Below are 15,638 nucleotides of genomic sequence, written 5' to 3' on the forward strand. Positions count from 1 at the left end.
TGATCTAACTCTAAAGCCCCTGCTGCATGTGTGGGATTTGAAAATGTACAACTTCTGTATCCCCCAGAGGTATATTAAAAACACTGTGGCAGAAAGCAATGCAAGCTGATACACTGCTGCCCCTGCATCAGTTTGCACTGGGATTGTTGGATTTTTCTACAAAACTTCCAACACCATAAATTGAAAGATGCTATAATCACATAAACATTCTACACATAGTGGCTTTCATAAAAACAGAAGCTTGATATAAAGTATTTCAAAGTAGGAAAAGGCTGCAGGGTTGACAATATAACATATGACAATAGATGCCCGATGGCCCGGGGCAAGTAAAATGCCACGTCGGGCAAGTAATAACACGCTTGCTCGGTTGGGCAAAACAAGCTTCAATAATTTGTTATCAATGTTTTTTTAAAAGTGCTGTTAAAGTTCTTCACATGATTATTGTTTGTATAAAACATGTCTCGTTTGCAGTTATTGTAGGTTTAAAAACTCAAAAATACAAATGTTCCAACTCAAACTCCATGACAGAGTAGAAATGTGGGAACCTAAAAATGTATGCAGTCATTCAAAAAATGAATGGGGGCCGGTAAAAATTGACTTTGGGCAAGTGAAAAAAAACCTTATGCTGAACCCTGGGCTGTTTGACGTCTGTCACAAATCAGCTTGAGGACACTTTGTCTTCCAGGCCATCTGCTAGAAAGACAATGTAGCAGACCAACACAACAACACACCCACTCTGTTCCCATTCACACACCTGGACTAACTGACTATATGCATCTGGCTCGGCTTGTTTCATATGCTTAATTTCTAGTCAATTATGTGTGATGGGCAGCCCTCTAATGAGCCCTCAGGCAGAGGTGTGGTCACACTGAGGTATTGTGATTGGTCCCACGGTCAGATTAAAGCAGCTCATAAAACTTTATAAGCACCCCACATTGTGACCATGTACAGACTGTGGGATGAGTGCTGGTGGGAAGTTCAGAGCTCCAAACACATTCACACATACTTAGTTGGTGTTGAGAAACAGAAGGCCAGACAGACATTATGAAACATGTATTTAAAGTCCGTCTGGCAAACGAAACGCAACTGAAAGAAGAATAGAGATTCATTCAACCTGAGCATGTGATTGTAAGTTTAGTCCTTTAATACATAAAGTCAGACAGTTGATTTGAGAAATGTGTCTGGTGGTGCTCCCTGTAGCTGCGAGGAAAGCTGCTAGGATGTTTGTAGATCTGCATTTATTTTATGTGATTTTGCTATTTTTTACATTTGAGACTGGCAATGACAGGCTGTGGGCTGCTGACCAGTGTCTGCTTGCATGACCTCATGCTCCTGGTATCTTCCCGTCACTGTCCTCACTTGTTCCCACTCATTATTTCAGCGTTAAAGCTGAAGCCAATTTCACAGTTAAGTTTATTATGCTAGTGGGTAAAGAATGTCCTCTTGTTGTTTATTCTCAGTTTGTGGTCACATGGACCGAATTCATGATTCGTGAGATCATTGTGTTATGTTTTTCTCAGACATGTTCATGAGTCATACCTTAACACAGGCTTTCACATGAGTATTCCTAGCTCATTCCTTATGTTCAACAGTGAGACCAGTTATAAAGCACTGTGTTTTATTGATAGGCCTAGTGTGGAAAAGTGAGGTAAAATCCTATTATTCCTGGATTCTTTGGATTAAGATGCATCTGAGTCACGCTTATTTACATCTAGCTACATTTTACACTATTTCTTTCTCAAAAGTATGTTTATTGGCTAGTTTATTTTGAATAAACACTCTAAACATCCCTAAACATCTAGGGACACAACATTTTCGGTTAAAGGAAAAACTTCTAGCATAATGTTAGATATAAATAAGTAGGTGATAGACTTAAAGGTGTAAGTTCTGACCAGTCATTTATACTGTAACAGTTTGAAAAAAAATTCTAAATAAAGTATGTGACCATAGACTGTAGGCTATATGTGACAAATCTGATAGGTTGCAGAACTTGGCGTTACATCGGAACTAAGGAGTCTTCCTGTATGTTTCCGCCCGGACAGTGTCAAACACGAACCAAACACCTCACTCCTCAGTTATTCTCTTTGGTATTCAACTCGTCTTTCTTTGATGTTGTTGTTATCACATGTATGTTAAACGCGGCTAGCGACCGAAACAGCAGAGTTTCCCTGGAAGAGCTATAACTAGAGGCTAAGCTCAGCTAACGAGGTGAGTTAACTACCGCCTGTCAGAGAGATATCATGGGCGAAATGCACTCATGTCAATGTTCATTTGTTCTGAGGACGAAGTCAACGCACGCCCCTTTAAAAAGTATGTGTGGCTTGCCTTTGTTATATCAGTTCTCTCGGCTTTATAGAGGAGGCTTTATAGTGCATGTAGCCTGAAAAACAACACTCATTTACACAAACAGCATGACGAACAGAAGTGAATCAGATGTGATAGGACAAGTTGCCATAGACTTATACAGTCACCCATCCCATATTACGATTTAAAAAACATGTATTTTTTTTTTAAATAAAAATACCTATAAGAAATACAAAATGAAAAGGAATACATAAGGACTACAGGTAGAGTAGAGAATAGAGGGTTACACTTTACTTGAAGGTATCTACATAAGAGTGACATGACACTGTCATGAACGTGTCATAAACATTATAAACAAGTCATAAACGTTTATGACATAACGCTTCTTTTAGTAAGTGTAATTCGGTTTTTGTCATGACAGGTTAGGGTTAGGGTTCACTTGTCATGACAGTGTCATGTGTTTTAAAACTGTCTTGTCACCAAATAGAGTAATGCAGTATTTCATTCATAAATGAAATCTAAAAAACACTGGAAATCTTTTCTATACTTTCAAATCAGCCTGCATTGTTACGTTTTGTATTTTCTATATCAGTCTTTTTATTTCCACATTTTTAAACTAAAGTATCTAACAAATGTAACGCAAAAATCATTTAAAAAAAAAAACTGATATGTGAGAAATTAGGAATCTTTTTTTAATTGAATTACATTTTAATTCCTGCCTATGTAAGAAGACTTTAGGATCAGCTCTGTGTCTGTCTTTGCAGTCATGCTACTGGTGGACCCTGGTCTGTACATCGGCACTGCGGCTGACCTCAATGACAGCCAGGCATTGACCGATGCAGTTGTCACTCACATCCTGTCTGTGGACTCTGTCGACCCCGCCCCCCTGGTTCCTGCAGGTGGGAACTTCCGCAGGAAGTGGATCAATGTTCTGGATGCGGTAACCTCTGACCTTCTGAGTCACATGGACGACTGCTTCCTGTTCATTCGCGAGGCTGTGGATGGAGGCAGGGCTGCACTTGTTCACTGGTAAGGATCAGAGGTCAACCCCCGTTATTATCTTTCACTTGTCACTATAGGGCTGCACAGAATATATTTTTTTTTATTGTCATCGCAATATGAACTGGCACAATAAACAAATCGCGAAACGCTGCGACATATCGCGATAAACACAAAACAGATTTTTTTTTGTGTTGAAAAAATATATTGCTAGAAAACTGCACTTTAAAATATAACTGTCACTTTTTTTAAGTGGTGCCTTTTATATTCATTATAATGTTCAATTTGTCCATAAAAGAAAGTTGGAAGTGATTTCCTTTTATTTGTTTTAAATTCAACAAGCAATGTGTTGTATTGTATAAGAATACTTAAAGCAGCATAATGCAGAACTGAGTACATTTTAATATCCGTTTATGTATCGCGAGTAATATCGTTATCGTGATATTCAACAAAATGATCGCATTTCACATATTTTCCTCATATCGTGCAGCCCTGTCACTCTAGATGGGTTTCCATCCTGTGTTTTACTTAACTGATGTAGGGCTGCAACTAACGATTATTTTCACTGTCGATTAATCTGTTGATTATTTTCTCGATTAATTGTTTGGTCTATAAAATGTCATAAAATTCTGAAAAATGTCGATCGGTGCTTCCCAAAGCCCGAGATTAAGTCCTCAAATGTCTTGTTTTTTCCACAACTCAAAGATATTTAGTTTTTAATATTCACATTTAAGAAACTGGAATTAAATAATTTTTACTTTTCTATTCTCAGAAATGATTCAAACGATTAATCGATTATCAAAATAGCTGGCGATTAATTTAATAGTTGACAACTAATCGATAAATCTTTGCAGCTCTAAATTGATGTGTTGATCCTTTGATTATTAGAGTGGTGGCCAAGACATGTACTTACCATGTGCAGTTACTGTCAACTGGGCCTGCAACTCATAACTAGTTATTTTCATTAACAACTAGTTTCAATATTTTTTTTGTGTGTGTGTGTGTGTCAGCCAGGCCGGTCGGAGTCGCAGTGCCACCATCATTACTGCTTATCTGATGAAGAGATACCAGCTGGGCTTCACTGAGGCTTACCACAGACTGAAGACTCTCAAACAGGATGTACAGTAAGTGTGTGTGTGTGTGTGTGTGTGTGTGTGTGTGTGTGTGTGTGTACGTGTGTGCACGTGCACACTGCTTCTTGCATTTGTCTTTGGTTTACTGTCTGGCTAAAGTGAATGAAAGTCACTCTTTTTTTTGTAATTTGTGTGAACTGAAGAGTACGTTGTCCGAAAGGACAATATTAGATGCAGGACTGATAATTGATAGCTGGTGGATGTGTTTAGGGTCAACAGTGGTTTTGAGGAGCAGCTGAGTCTGTACGAGGCTCTGCAGTGTGAAGTGGACACTTCCAGTCCTCTGTACAAACAGTACAGACTGACCAAGATCACAGAGAAGTACCCTGGTAACCACACACACCCCCACACAAAATAGTTTAGTTTGATAAAAAAAAAACATGGCCATTAGTACAGATCAGTAGCCAACACACTCTTTTCTTACATGGATTCATTATTTGTGTATTGATTTTCCGATGTTTTTCTATTGTGTGTGTGTGTGTGTGTGTGTGTGTGAGCAGAGTTGCAGCACGTTCCCAGGGAGCTGTTTGCTGCTGACCCTGCCCACTCCAGCTCCTCTGAAGTGTCCTATCGCTGCAGGAAGTGCAGGTGAAAGGTGGAAAAGTTTATACAGTGGCTGAAGAAGGAAAGTTTTATAATGATGCTGAATTCATGTCATATGGGAAATGTCAAAGACCTCAAAGCAGCAAGCTTTACTGTCTTTTTTTCTTCCTAATGCCGACAACAAGGAAACTTGAAAAGTGTGCATTTATTTCAGAATAAACTATTTTGCCATCACTATGGTGAAAGTAATAATTCAACATTTTAGGAAATACACATCCTGACCCCAGCTCCGTACTTATCCTCCTCCTCTGCAGACGAACTCTGTTCCGTGGCTCCAGTATTCTCAGTCACCCAGTAGGAGAAGGAGCGCCAGCCTTTGGTCACAAGAAGTCCAGTAAACGCACCGGTAAGAACACAACCATACTGTTCATCTTGCTCAGAGGATTTCAAACTGTGAGGCGCCCTCCAAAGCATAGAGCATGATTATACCCCAAATAGAAGTAAGGCAAAGAATAATAATAGTCCACAAATCCATAAATAATTTTTTTTCTTGTTATAGAATAGTACTAAAATATTACAAAACATCTACTACCTGTTCTGTAGCTTTCAATTATATCACATGATCTTCATCAGCAGATGGAGTTTGCCTAATTGTCATGGAAAATACAATAACATGACTCACGATGGACAGTTTAAAAACAATGATCCAAATGGATGCAGCAGAACCAGAGATGTGGGTGTGTGAGATTTTTTTTACGTCCAAAATCTTATTATGAAACCAATAGTACGTGGATTGCATACTATTTCCGGTGAAATACTACAGTGTGCAAACACTGGACACTATGCCAGCATAAGTATCCCACAATGCAATGCGGTCAAACGGCCAGCAAGCAAGGCAGCTTTGTAACGTAAAAAATGCTTTAATTTACGTTTTTATACATAAAAGTTTGTGATTTTATCACCTACAGCTGTTGGACTAGTGGCTTACCTTTTTCAGTAAGTTAAGCGTTATTTGGCGATGCTGTTAAAGCGGAGGTCGGCCAGGTTGCACAGGAACATATTGCAAGTAATGATATGAAATATGTTGTTGTCCAGGAGATGTCCGGTGTACATCTTACTTCATTGAACCAGTGCAGTGGATGGAACAAGCTTTACTTGGAGTTATGGATGGACAGGTAATGCATACAAACAAACAGATCAGGATATAGTGTTATTGGAAAAAAAATACTTCCATGGATGTTCCCAGCCTCACTCATACTGATTTTAAGCAAGTTAACTTTTAAAGGTGACATATTAACAACTCAACTTTTCAGTGCTTGTGCACATACATTTGGGTATCTATTTCACATGCAGTCTCATTAGAATATACTGCCCCTCCCCCCCATATCTGAGTATCTCCACCCACGGCTTGAGAACTGCACAAGGTGGCCATATTTTTCTCGCAGGCCATTCAGAGCAGACTGGGCTTTTGAGGAGGGTGGTTTAAAGAGACAGGCGCTAAAACAGACAGGCATCTCAGACAGAGGGTTAGCACAAGTATATTCAGACAGACAGTATGGGGAAAATAATTATTGTTATTTGAACTTTAAAGTATGTAATCATGTTCTAGTAGAAACCAAAAAAAAACAAGTATGAGCTGATAAGTGAATGAATGTTAGTCATGATCATCTTTCCATCACTCTAAAGGTCTTAAGTACACATTCTACTTAAAACACAATGTTTATCTGCACTTATGGTACTTCTCTCCTCTCTTTTCGTGTGTGTGTGTGTGTGTGTGTGTGTGTGTGTGTGTGTGTGTGTGTGTGTGTGTGTGTGTGTGTGTGTGTGTGTGTAGCTGCTGTGTCCTAAGTGTAGCTCTAAGCTGGGCTCATTCAGCTGGTGTGGTGATCAGTGTTCGTGTGGCCGATGGATCACTCCTGCCTTCCAGCTGCACTGCAACAGAGTGGACGAGATCCGACAACTCAACATATAACACACACTCTTGAATGTAGTCTCTACAGGCAGAAAAAGAGATGGCAGACAGCTCATCAACACACAGTCGAGAAGAAATGTACGACTGATGAATTTTTTTTATATGTAACATTCATCTTGCACCAGGTAATAAAGAAATGCAGTACAGTACAGTGAGTGACCAGAAGATTACTGCAAGATTTGTGTGACCGTGTAATTCAGATCGGCTTGTACAGACTCTTACTCTAGTTGATAGAATTTCATATGACGTAAAAAAAAAAAAAAGGCTCGCAACGTAAAGGCTAGGTTTTCCAGAAATTGGTGCGGATCATTTATTTGATTAATCAGAATTTTCATAAATCAATTCCTTAAAGTGGCTTTAATGAATATTTTTTTATAATAATGTGAAAGGGGTTGCTCTTAGTGATAAACCTACAGAGAATAATCACCTGAATATGCAGCTCCCCTCCCCTTTACGGAGCTTTATAGCCAGTTTAATCTTTACTGTTGTGGTTCACTCTCACAGCTCTGTGTTGTTTTCTGGACGCTCAAGGCAGCTTTTTCCAGAGAAAAGCTCTAAAAACCATCTATGTGAATGTTGTTTAAACTTGTTTCTGCTGCCCCCAAGTGGCCAACCAAAATCAGGTATAGCAGGTTTAAAGCTTGGTGACGATGTGTCACAAAAAGTTACATTTTTATAGCTACTAACAGCTAATATTAGAGTACAAAGAGGATCCACTTGACAGAATGTATTTATAAAAAAAAAAAAAGGACAGGTGACTGTTCTGTAATACACACAAATCATGTAAATACATGATAAATAACACATTCCAACATACAAAGAAACAAGACAATACAGACATGAGTACAAAAATGTTTCCTGTATGTAATAAATACAACACCATTTTACACCACAGGAGCAATCTAAAAAATTCTACGTTGCATGTGCAAATTAAGCCGAGTTATTGCACATGGAACAAAGGAGTTTTTACTCCTATTGCTCTTGAACCGGGGAACTCTAAATTACGAACTCCGAGAGAAGGGGGTGGTTTGTGCAGTCTAATATAGAACGGGCCTTGCTTGAGTACTTGCTGGTCAAAGATAGCCACCAAGGGGGACTGTGGGAAACCTGCCTTGCCAGCCACCTTTACAATATGGCTGAGGTGGTTTTTGTCCCTAATGTTCAGGTTACCATACCAATCAATCATGGCAAAAGTAAGAACAGAATCAATAAAGGACTTATAAAATAAGGACATATTCCTATAAAAGTGTCTAACTTCCTGAGGAAGTACAAACGTTGCTGTCCCTTCCTACAGACTGCATCACAATTGACATCAAACTTCAGGTTTTTAATCGATGACCGTTCCCAGTACTTGTACTGTTCAACAAACTCAACTCCAGTTCCTTTATTAAAAGTCTGGCATGGCGGGAGGGATGATTTTCTAAAATCAATGACCATATCCTTGTTTTTTGTGGCGTTAATTGGAGAATATATTATATATATTGTATATATCAAAAGATAAGTCTGCTGCAATTTGTACCTGGCGTTCTGTAAATTAATCTGAGATTTGAAATGTGTGCAGGATCATTTGAGGGTGTGCAGATAATGTCAAAGCAAAAATGTAACATTTGAATGAGAAGCCATGCACGACCCTCTACTCCCTTTTTGCTTTAGAACATAATCGCTGCTTTGTACCGTTCTCTCTCTGGCCATTGAGGAGGGGTCATCTTTGACCCTGTGTTAACAAACAGTGACACTCACTACATGTGCCTTTAAATGAGATCTGCTCATCATGGAGAAGGATGCAGCATCATCTGGTGCAACCAACAAAGTGCATCCGGTCAACTGAAGTGACTGATTACTGTTTTCAACCTTTGGAAATCATCCAAATAAACACTTTTTTTTTTTTAAATGTTACATCCTGTCAGCTCTGATTATTTCCTGTATAAACACTAGTGATGGCGAACTGAAACTTTCTGAACCAGTGAAGCTTTCAATCCAATTATATCGGAAAAAAAAAAGGTTCAGTACTCGAAGCTTCAGAACTCTGAGGCCATCTGGTGGTGAAAGTTAAGGATCGCATTGTGTCCCAAATGCGAAACATATTAGCCATGAACGTCTTTGAGTCGAAGATGAATACATTTTGAGTATGAATTCATGGATAAATAAATAATGACAAATAACTAAGCCTATTTGGGACCTTGCATAAATAAAAATGCAATTGCCTTCTCCACAAAAAAAACCCCCAATAAAGTTAGGATTTTGGTTGTGAACGTGTCTTGTGTTTGTAAACAAATACATCAATTTGGGAGGGAAATTAATGAAGAACACATTGTACACACATTTCTGTGATTATACGGAGTACGTAGCCTAGAGCAACTGTCTCCTCAGCCAAATAGGTGAGCTAGGCAGTGCAGAAGGCATAGGCTATATGAGCAATCTAACTGTCTGCCATGTAGTGTTTATAGAAATTGTTTGAGTCAATTGATTGGGAAAGTGCTTTGACAGTGGCAAGGACATACGAAAGTGCTTGTGACAGTTAAACAGTGATGGTGCTTATGGACAATAACGGTGCTCGTGAACAGGTCAGGGGGATATTATTGTGCTTGGTGACAAGAGTTTGTGGGAATAGAAATTAAATGTCGTTTTTATTCAGAAATAAAACTTTTTCCACTGTTCCCATTTCTTTTCTTGCTGACCACTTCACCAGCTTTAGAAAAAAAAAACGCTCAGATGGCACAGAGGAGGCAGGTGTGCACAGAATATTATGGGCCAGCACATACAAATGAGGATACACATGCTTGTGCTGTGCCCAAAACTAGAGTGGGTCTTCTGAGCGTGGGATGTTCGGCTCACTTACAGTAAGTACTGCTGCACCTCTACAGTGGCATTTGCAGTGGCACTTTTCACCTTCCTGGTCTCCAAAACATGTTGGTCCGGCAAATCCCATAGGCTAGTTCCTGAAAAGTGACAAAAAACAATGCATTACAAAAATACAATATACAAATGACAATATTGACCATAGATTCATACCTGAGGATTCAGCAGGCTCTTGTGCTGCTGGGTTAGGTGGAGTTCTGTCTCTTAAAAGAGACGAACATTCTTCTGTGAGCCTTCTCACAGAATTTTGAGAATTCCCTGAATTGCAAAACCCCATTGTTTTGAATCGTTGATCCAGGAGAGTGGCCAGGGAGTGTTGACTGGCTGTCTCGTAGTGACTCAATCTCTCAGTCATGAGCCGCGTGAGGTTGTTGCAGAGCTGCTTAGCCATCTCACCATTCACCTCCTGCTGTTTCGAAGTTATGGCATGCCTCAGCATTCGCACAAGCGGAACGATTTTGGAGCCAGAGACAGTTTTTTCAGCTGACAGCTCCACCGTTGCCTCTTTTAGGGGAGACAAAGCTCCAAGGCATTCAGATATGCTTTGGTATTCAGCAGAGGTCAGAGCCGCCAAATTGGTGCACAGTGACACCACTGCAGCACAAGCTTGAGTAGGTATCCCCATCTGCTGCTGGATGCTGAGGAGCCGCTCTCTGGCGACGGTGCTCGTCCTGAAATAGGCCGCAATCTTCCTTGGCTTACCCCTTATTTCTTTAAGACCCGGTGTATTGTCAATGGCTTTCTTTACAACCAGGTTTAAAGCATGGGCAATACAAATGTGTCTGACTTGCAAAAAAACTTGTCTGGCGTAGGTCCATGTCTCCACATACCTACGTACATAGCCACGGAGTAGATTTTACACAGAAGCATAAATTACGCTTTAGGGTCCGTACCTCCAGTTACCTACCTACTACCCACAATGTCGATTTAACGCAGAAGCATACATTGGCCTTTAGACGGTCGCTCTACCTTCTGAGTCACAGCCGCCCAAATTTGAATGACCATTAGTTGAACAAGTTCATGAATTCTGACCTGAGAGTTTCCAGTGTACGGCTTGGTCTCTTCAGTCCAGTAGACATGCAGATCATGTAGGTTGTTGTTATTCTGGTCCAGCTCTCTGACTAGAGCACTGGGAGCTGAGAACTGAGGACAGCGCTTCACAGCTTCTCTCTGAGAGGTTACAGCCACTCAGTCTGAAAAGATGATACAAAGAAAACCTTTATTCTATTCATCTCTTTTCTTTTCTTTAGAAGATAGCAGTGCATTCATTATTATTTCAATACATCAAAATATCTCTGTACTTGCAGAGCTTTGTTGGAGACTTTGACCACTGGCAGCAGCCTCAGAAGAGCCTCCACAGCACTAGCTAGCTGCTAGCAGCACATGATGCAAAACAGTAAGGAGTTATGACGGTTATGACCCTACTTCAAATTTGGCTTCAGTTGGAGCGGGACGGAGGAGGTACAGCGTGGCTGTCGACAAAGCTGAATAGAGTGTGGCCTATGCTACACTTTTCTTCAACATGAGCCTAATATTTTCTGAACTGGTACGTGGTGTAAAAAGTTTGAGAAACATAGAAATATGACGAAATAGCCTGTTGGCTATACAGTATAGCTCATGTAAAATACACAATGTCCACAGTGTAAAGTGACATCTTCAATTTTTTTTGCAGTAAATCCCCCACATTTGAGAAAATTTGCTTGAAAAATGTGCTTGAAAAATGACTAAAACAATATCAATCATCAACATAATTGCTAGTTCATTTTCTCATAATGATTATGAGACAATTTGGCACTTTGGGAAAACTAATTGGGGAACCCTGTCATAATCAATCAAGTTTTGGTCTATTAGGCCTAATTTCCCACTTTCATGACAACTGTACAGGGCTTTGTCACCTTACTTCCTGCCAAGAGATCAGTGTAAGCCTTAAAGTACAGTATGTGGATTGTTACAGTGAGTGGTATTAAGTCAGGTTGTTCCACCAGCCCTGGACTGTAATTCAGCTCTCCTGTCCAACCGACGCCTGGAAAACTGGAGCACACACACTGGAAATTTGGTGCAGAGAGGAGGAGGAGGAGTGAAAACAGTGACCGCCAACAAAAAGAGAGGCTTATGTAAAAAAGGTGGGAAAAGGGTTTAAATAAGGTAAAGTGAAAATGTGTGAAAATCACAAGAAAAGAAAAAAGAGACTGTGGATGTGGTCTTACTTTTCCATGCTCTCATAAGCATTGGAATTAGGAATTAATCAAAGGGGACTTCCCACACTGTGCATGTGAGAGACATGAGAACATAACTGAGATATGCTGTATGTGCAGCAGTTATCCAGAATACTGTCATGCTAGATCCTGCAGTGCCTGCCCTTTTCCAAACAGTATCCAATGATGGCTTCTCAGATGGTTCTGTGTAACAAACCATCTGGCGCATCAGGTTACTAAAAGGAGTCATCAGCCATTTACAAACCCAGGGAAGAATCTTAATTGAGGGCAATATGGACGCACTGCAGCTCTAAAAGAAATAGACCCCAAACTGAAACCCTAAAGCCTATGGACCTAACAGCATCTTAAATGAGATGCAAACAAACTGTTCGAGTTAGTACTCAGAGTTGGCTATTTCCCAGATATGGAGTGAAGGACTGATGAGTCCCATATTTAAAAGTGGGAAAAAGACAGACCCCGAAAATTACCGTGGAATCTGTATAAATGCATGCCTGGGAAAAGCATTTTTTTGTAGTATACTAAATTTACAAACCGTAGACTTCATTACGGACCAAAATGTATTAAAGTTTCTACGTGCAACTCTTAACAAGTATTGATCATTTTATTTCCAATGGGTGAACGGGTTGTAACATAACTTAAAAGATGAGACCCTTCCCGAGTTTTTCAGCTGCTTATAACAGCCTGTGGACTGATACATGTAAAGGATTTGGGACAGATTTTCTGGGAAAATCCAAAGAAAGCGATATTATGTGCGGCCCTGAGTCCATTGCCTATCTTCAGCTCTGGCTCGGGTTCAGCCAGCATGGAAACGCTTTTGGGGGGGCATTAGCATACAGTTCTTTCAACACTATGTTCAACTGTCCATAAAAGCATCATCCTCCTTTCTCCTAGGATGGTTTTGTTTAAGTTTTTGGCAGGATTTAAAAAAAAAAATCCTTGCTTAAGTGCTCTAAATAAGACACATGGCATCTTTTTTAATTAAATAATTGTGTTTGCAGCTACTGATCTGGTGAGCAGGGACATGTTGGTGGAGTCTCAGGACAGCCAGTGCTCTCACTTTAATGCTTCTGAAGGTCTGTAGTGGTGTGTCTGCTGATAAAGTTGACATTGAGTGATTGCAGTAATAAAAGAAAGTACAGAAATGCAGATCTCAGATGTTGCTTGAAACACAGAAAATGACACAATGCCTGAATGTTTCCTTTAATGGTCATACTACGTGTTCTTATAGATGTAGTGACAAAGTGCAAGTTGGTGATCAAATCCTTCTGTTGTTCGAATCGTATCTTTCTTTTTCTTCGTTCCTTCTGTATCCTATTCTAGCCTGCAGACCTTACAGTAATGACACTGACGTGGGTTTTCAGTTTGCAGATGGTGTTGAAACTATTAGTTCACATTTGTTGATGATGGCATTACAGTTTTAAGCACAGCTTTACATACTTAAAAGAAAGGTTAAACAAGTTGCAAAATATGTGTATTCATTTTCAGAGTTACATGAGACAATTATTAATAAGACAATAATCCCATATCTGTGCAAATACGGAGTTAAACCAGGAGCCGATTAGCTCTCTGTTGAGTGATTTATATTAGATCTGTCTATTTACATTTCTTAATTTATAGATTTACATGTGTGCAGTTCATGAAGTTTACAGCGTGTTGACAGCCTGGTACAAAAAAACAGTTTAGGTCTCTATAGCTAAGTTCACCCTTCATGACAACTATCATAAGGGTGTGTTGTGTGACCCATCTATCACCCCACTGCCTTGGTCTTTAGTACTACTCCCTACCATTGTCGCTCTTCATACTACGTCAAGCAACAAGAAATGCATACTCTTGTAAGAAAGTGAGCTATAAATTTGAGAATTGCACGGTGTTTTGCAGAATAATGCTTTTCATTTGATGATTGTGTAAAAACTGAGAAAAAAAAGGTTTAATGCTGCATTGGACTGCTATAAATCGTTTAATGTCTGATGACTTTAATCACTTTCCAGCACATTTGTGTCAGAGTTAGCCTACTTCTGCGCTGTGAGCTTTAAAATAGACTTGACTTAACAATCATTGTTAGGCGCACTTCTACATACTGAGCAAGTTATTGTTCTCATTTTCTTGCACAAAGATGCAAGAGAGAGTTTAGGAAGGAGGGGACGTGGCTGCCTTTGGAGAAAATTAGATCAGAGTAATACAGCAGATGTGTCCTGCTGCAGTCTGGACTTGTTAGTAGCATTATAAGTAAGCAGAGATTTCATGTGGATGTCACTCTAGCTTTGCTTATTGCCTACACCAGACACTTTAATTAACCTGCTTCCTGTAACCTTATCCAATGAAGAGTTACGGGAACGACAGCAGGAGAGCGAAGGAGTGACACAATGAAGGATGTGAGTCACATTCAAACCCCTGACCCTGTGACTCTGCGGTTTCTGTGTCTGGGCTCATGGGAGAACCACTTTAAAAGCACTCAGGAAAGATCTGCTGCTCTGATTGACCTTACAGGAAAGGTGATTTTAACTACTTGCTGTTACGGTCATTATTCAAAAGAATGTAAAAGGTTTTTGGCAGTAAACTGTGGGAGTCTGTCAAAAGTGCAATATTTGCAGATTCATGCAAGAACTCTTTTGCAACTTTCCAGAATGAGCTATTTGTGTCTTTTTCATTCTTATTACATCCTCAAGCACTGGCTGCAGGCAGACATGGCAAACAAAATGATTTTCTATTGTGATTGATTTCAGTGTGATTCAACATCATCCAATTCTTCGGTTTTATATCTCTATAAGCTACCTGAGCTACTTGACATTTTGAGTTACTTCCATCATTTTGTAGTGACCAAAACAATGACAAATTTCTGTAAGTACTACAGTTGTGTTTATCTCTACTGTGTCTGAGACGCTCAGAGTAACAAACCAGATGTTGAACTCTAATGTCTGGGAGACACATTAGCTCTCTCTCCTGTCTCCTTCTCCTCCTCCTCATCTCTGCTTCTCCAGTTCCCTTTGCCCTCTTATTATTTTCCACCACTCTCCTCCTCTCTTTACATCTGCTTGCTTTCTTTTAAATCACTCACCTCTCCTCTGCTTTCTAATGTTTCCTCTCTACAAGCATTGGAGGTCTGGCTGGAAGCTAAAGCAAAGTCTCTGTATTTCATAACATGTGCAACCAAAATATTTAAACCTTTAAACCTTTTGAACTCTTCATTTTCCACCTAAACATTTTACTAGGAGTCCGTGCTTCATGCATGAAAAAACTAAAGCATCACAAACAGCAATCAGCACTTTGTTGAAGTTACATCATGCACCCGGTTTTGACAAGGAAGAAGAATGCGTGGAATAAAAAATATCTCTAGTTCTAGTTCTGTTACCATGGCTTGGATCCTTGTCCGTTGTGAGCCTGACAGTGTTATAGGAGTGCGGTACTAAATAAGTGGAGTACTCTTTTAACTTGACATTTAAGAATTGTGAACCTTTGCATGACCATCATATGGGATGGATGGCAGCGATGGGAGAGGATCCCATGTTGAGGACTTCAAGGTTGTATTGTTACAGAGATTGTTGTGTGAGGATTGAAATACCGGGCATTGACAATGACAATAACCATAAAATATGGGTTTAATTACATTAAAGA

General features: G+C 39.7%; 1 protein-coding gene across 1 annotated transcript; it reads left to right on the forward strand.

The window, feature by feature from the left end:
- Positions 1 to 2,020: 2,020 nt before the first annotated feature.
- Positions 2,021 to 7,100, forward strand: dusp12 (dual specificity phosphatase 12). The gene is made up of 8 exons (XM_078264865.1): positions 2,021 to 2,208; positions 3,069 to 3,333; positions 4,314 to 4,427; positions 4,647 to 4,765; positions 4,937 to 5,024; positions 5,294 to 5,385; positions 6,075 to 6,154; positions 6,814 to 7,100. Exons 2-8 carry the CDS (start codon positions 3,071 to 3,073, stop codon positions 6,949 to 6,951), a joined length of 894 nt encoding a protein of 297 aa, XP_078120991.1. The 5' UTR covers positions 2,021 to 2,208; positions 3,069 to 3,070; the 3' UTR covers positions 6,952 to 7,100.
- The last annotated feature ends 8,538 nt before the right edge of the window (positions 7,101 to 15,638 follow it).

Source organism: Sander vitreus, chromosome 12 (assembly GCF_031162955.1).
Source record: "Sander vitreus isolate 19-12246 chromosome 12, sanVit1, whole genome shotgun sequence".
NCBI classification, from domain to species: Eukaryota; Metazoa; Chordata; class Actinopteri; order Perciformes; family Percidae; genus Sander; species Sander vitreus.

Excerpts from the sequence above, each read along its gene's own strand:
- dusp12 (XM_078264865.1), top strand. The coding sequence starts at position 3,071 with ATGCTACTGGTGGACCCTGGTCTGTACATCGGCACTGCGGCTGACCTC. Across the intron at positions 3,334-4,313 it reads AGGGCTGCACTTGTTCACTG|CCAGGCCGGTCGGAGTCGCA; the intron begins GTAAGGATCAGA and ends TGTGTGTGTCAG. Across the intron at positions 5,025-5,293 it reads TATCGCTGCAGGAAGTGCAG|ACGAACTCTGTTCCGTGGCT; the intron begins GTGAAAGGTGGA and ends CCTCCTCTGCAG.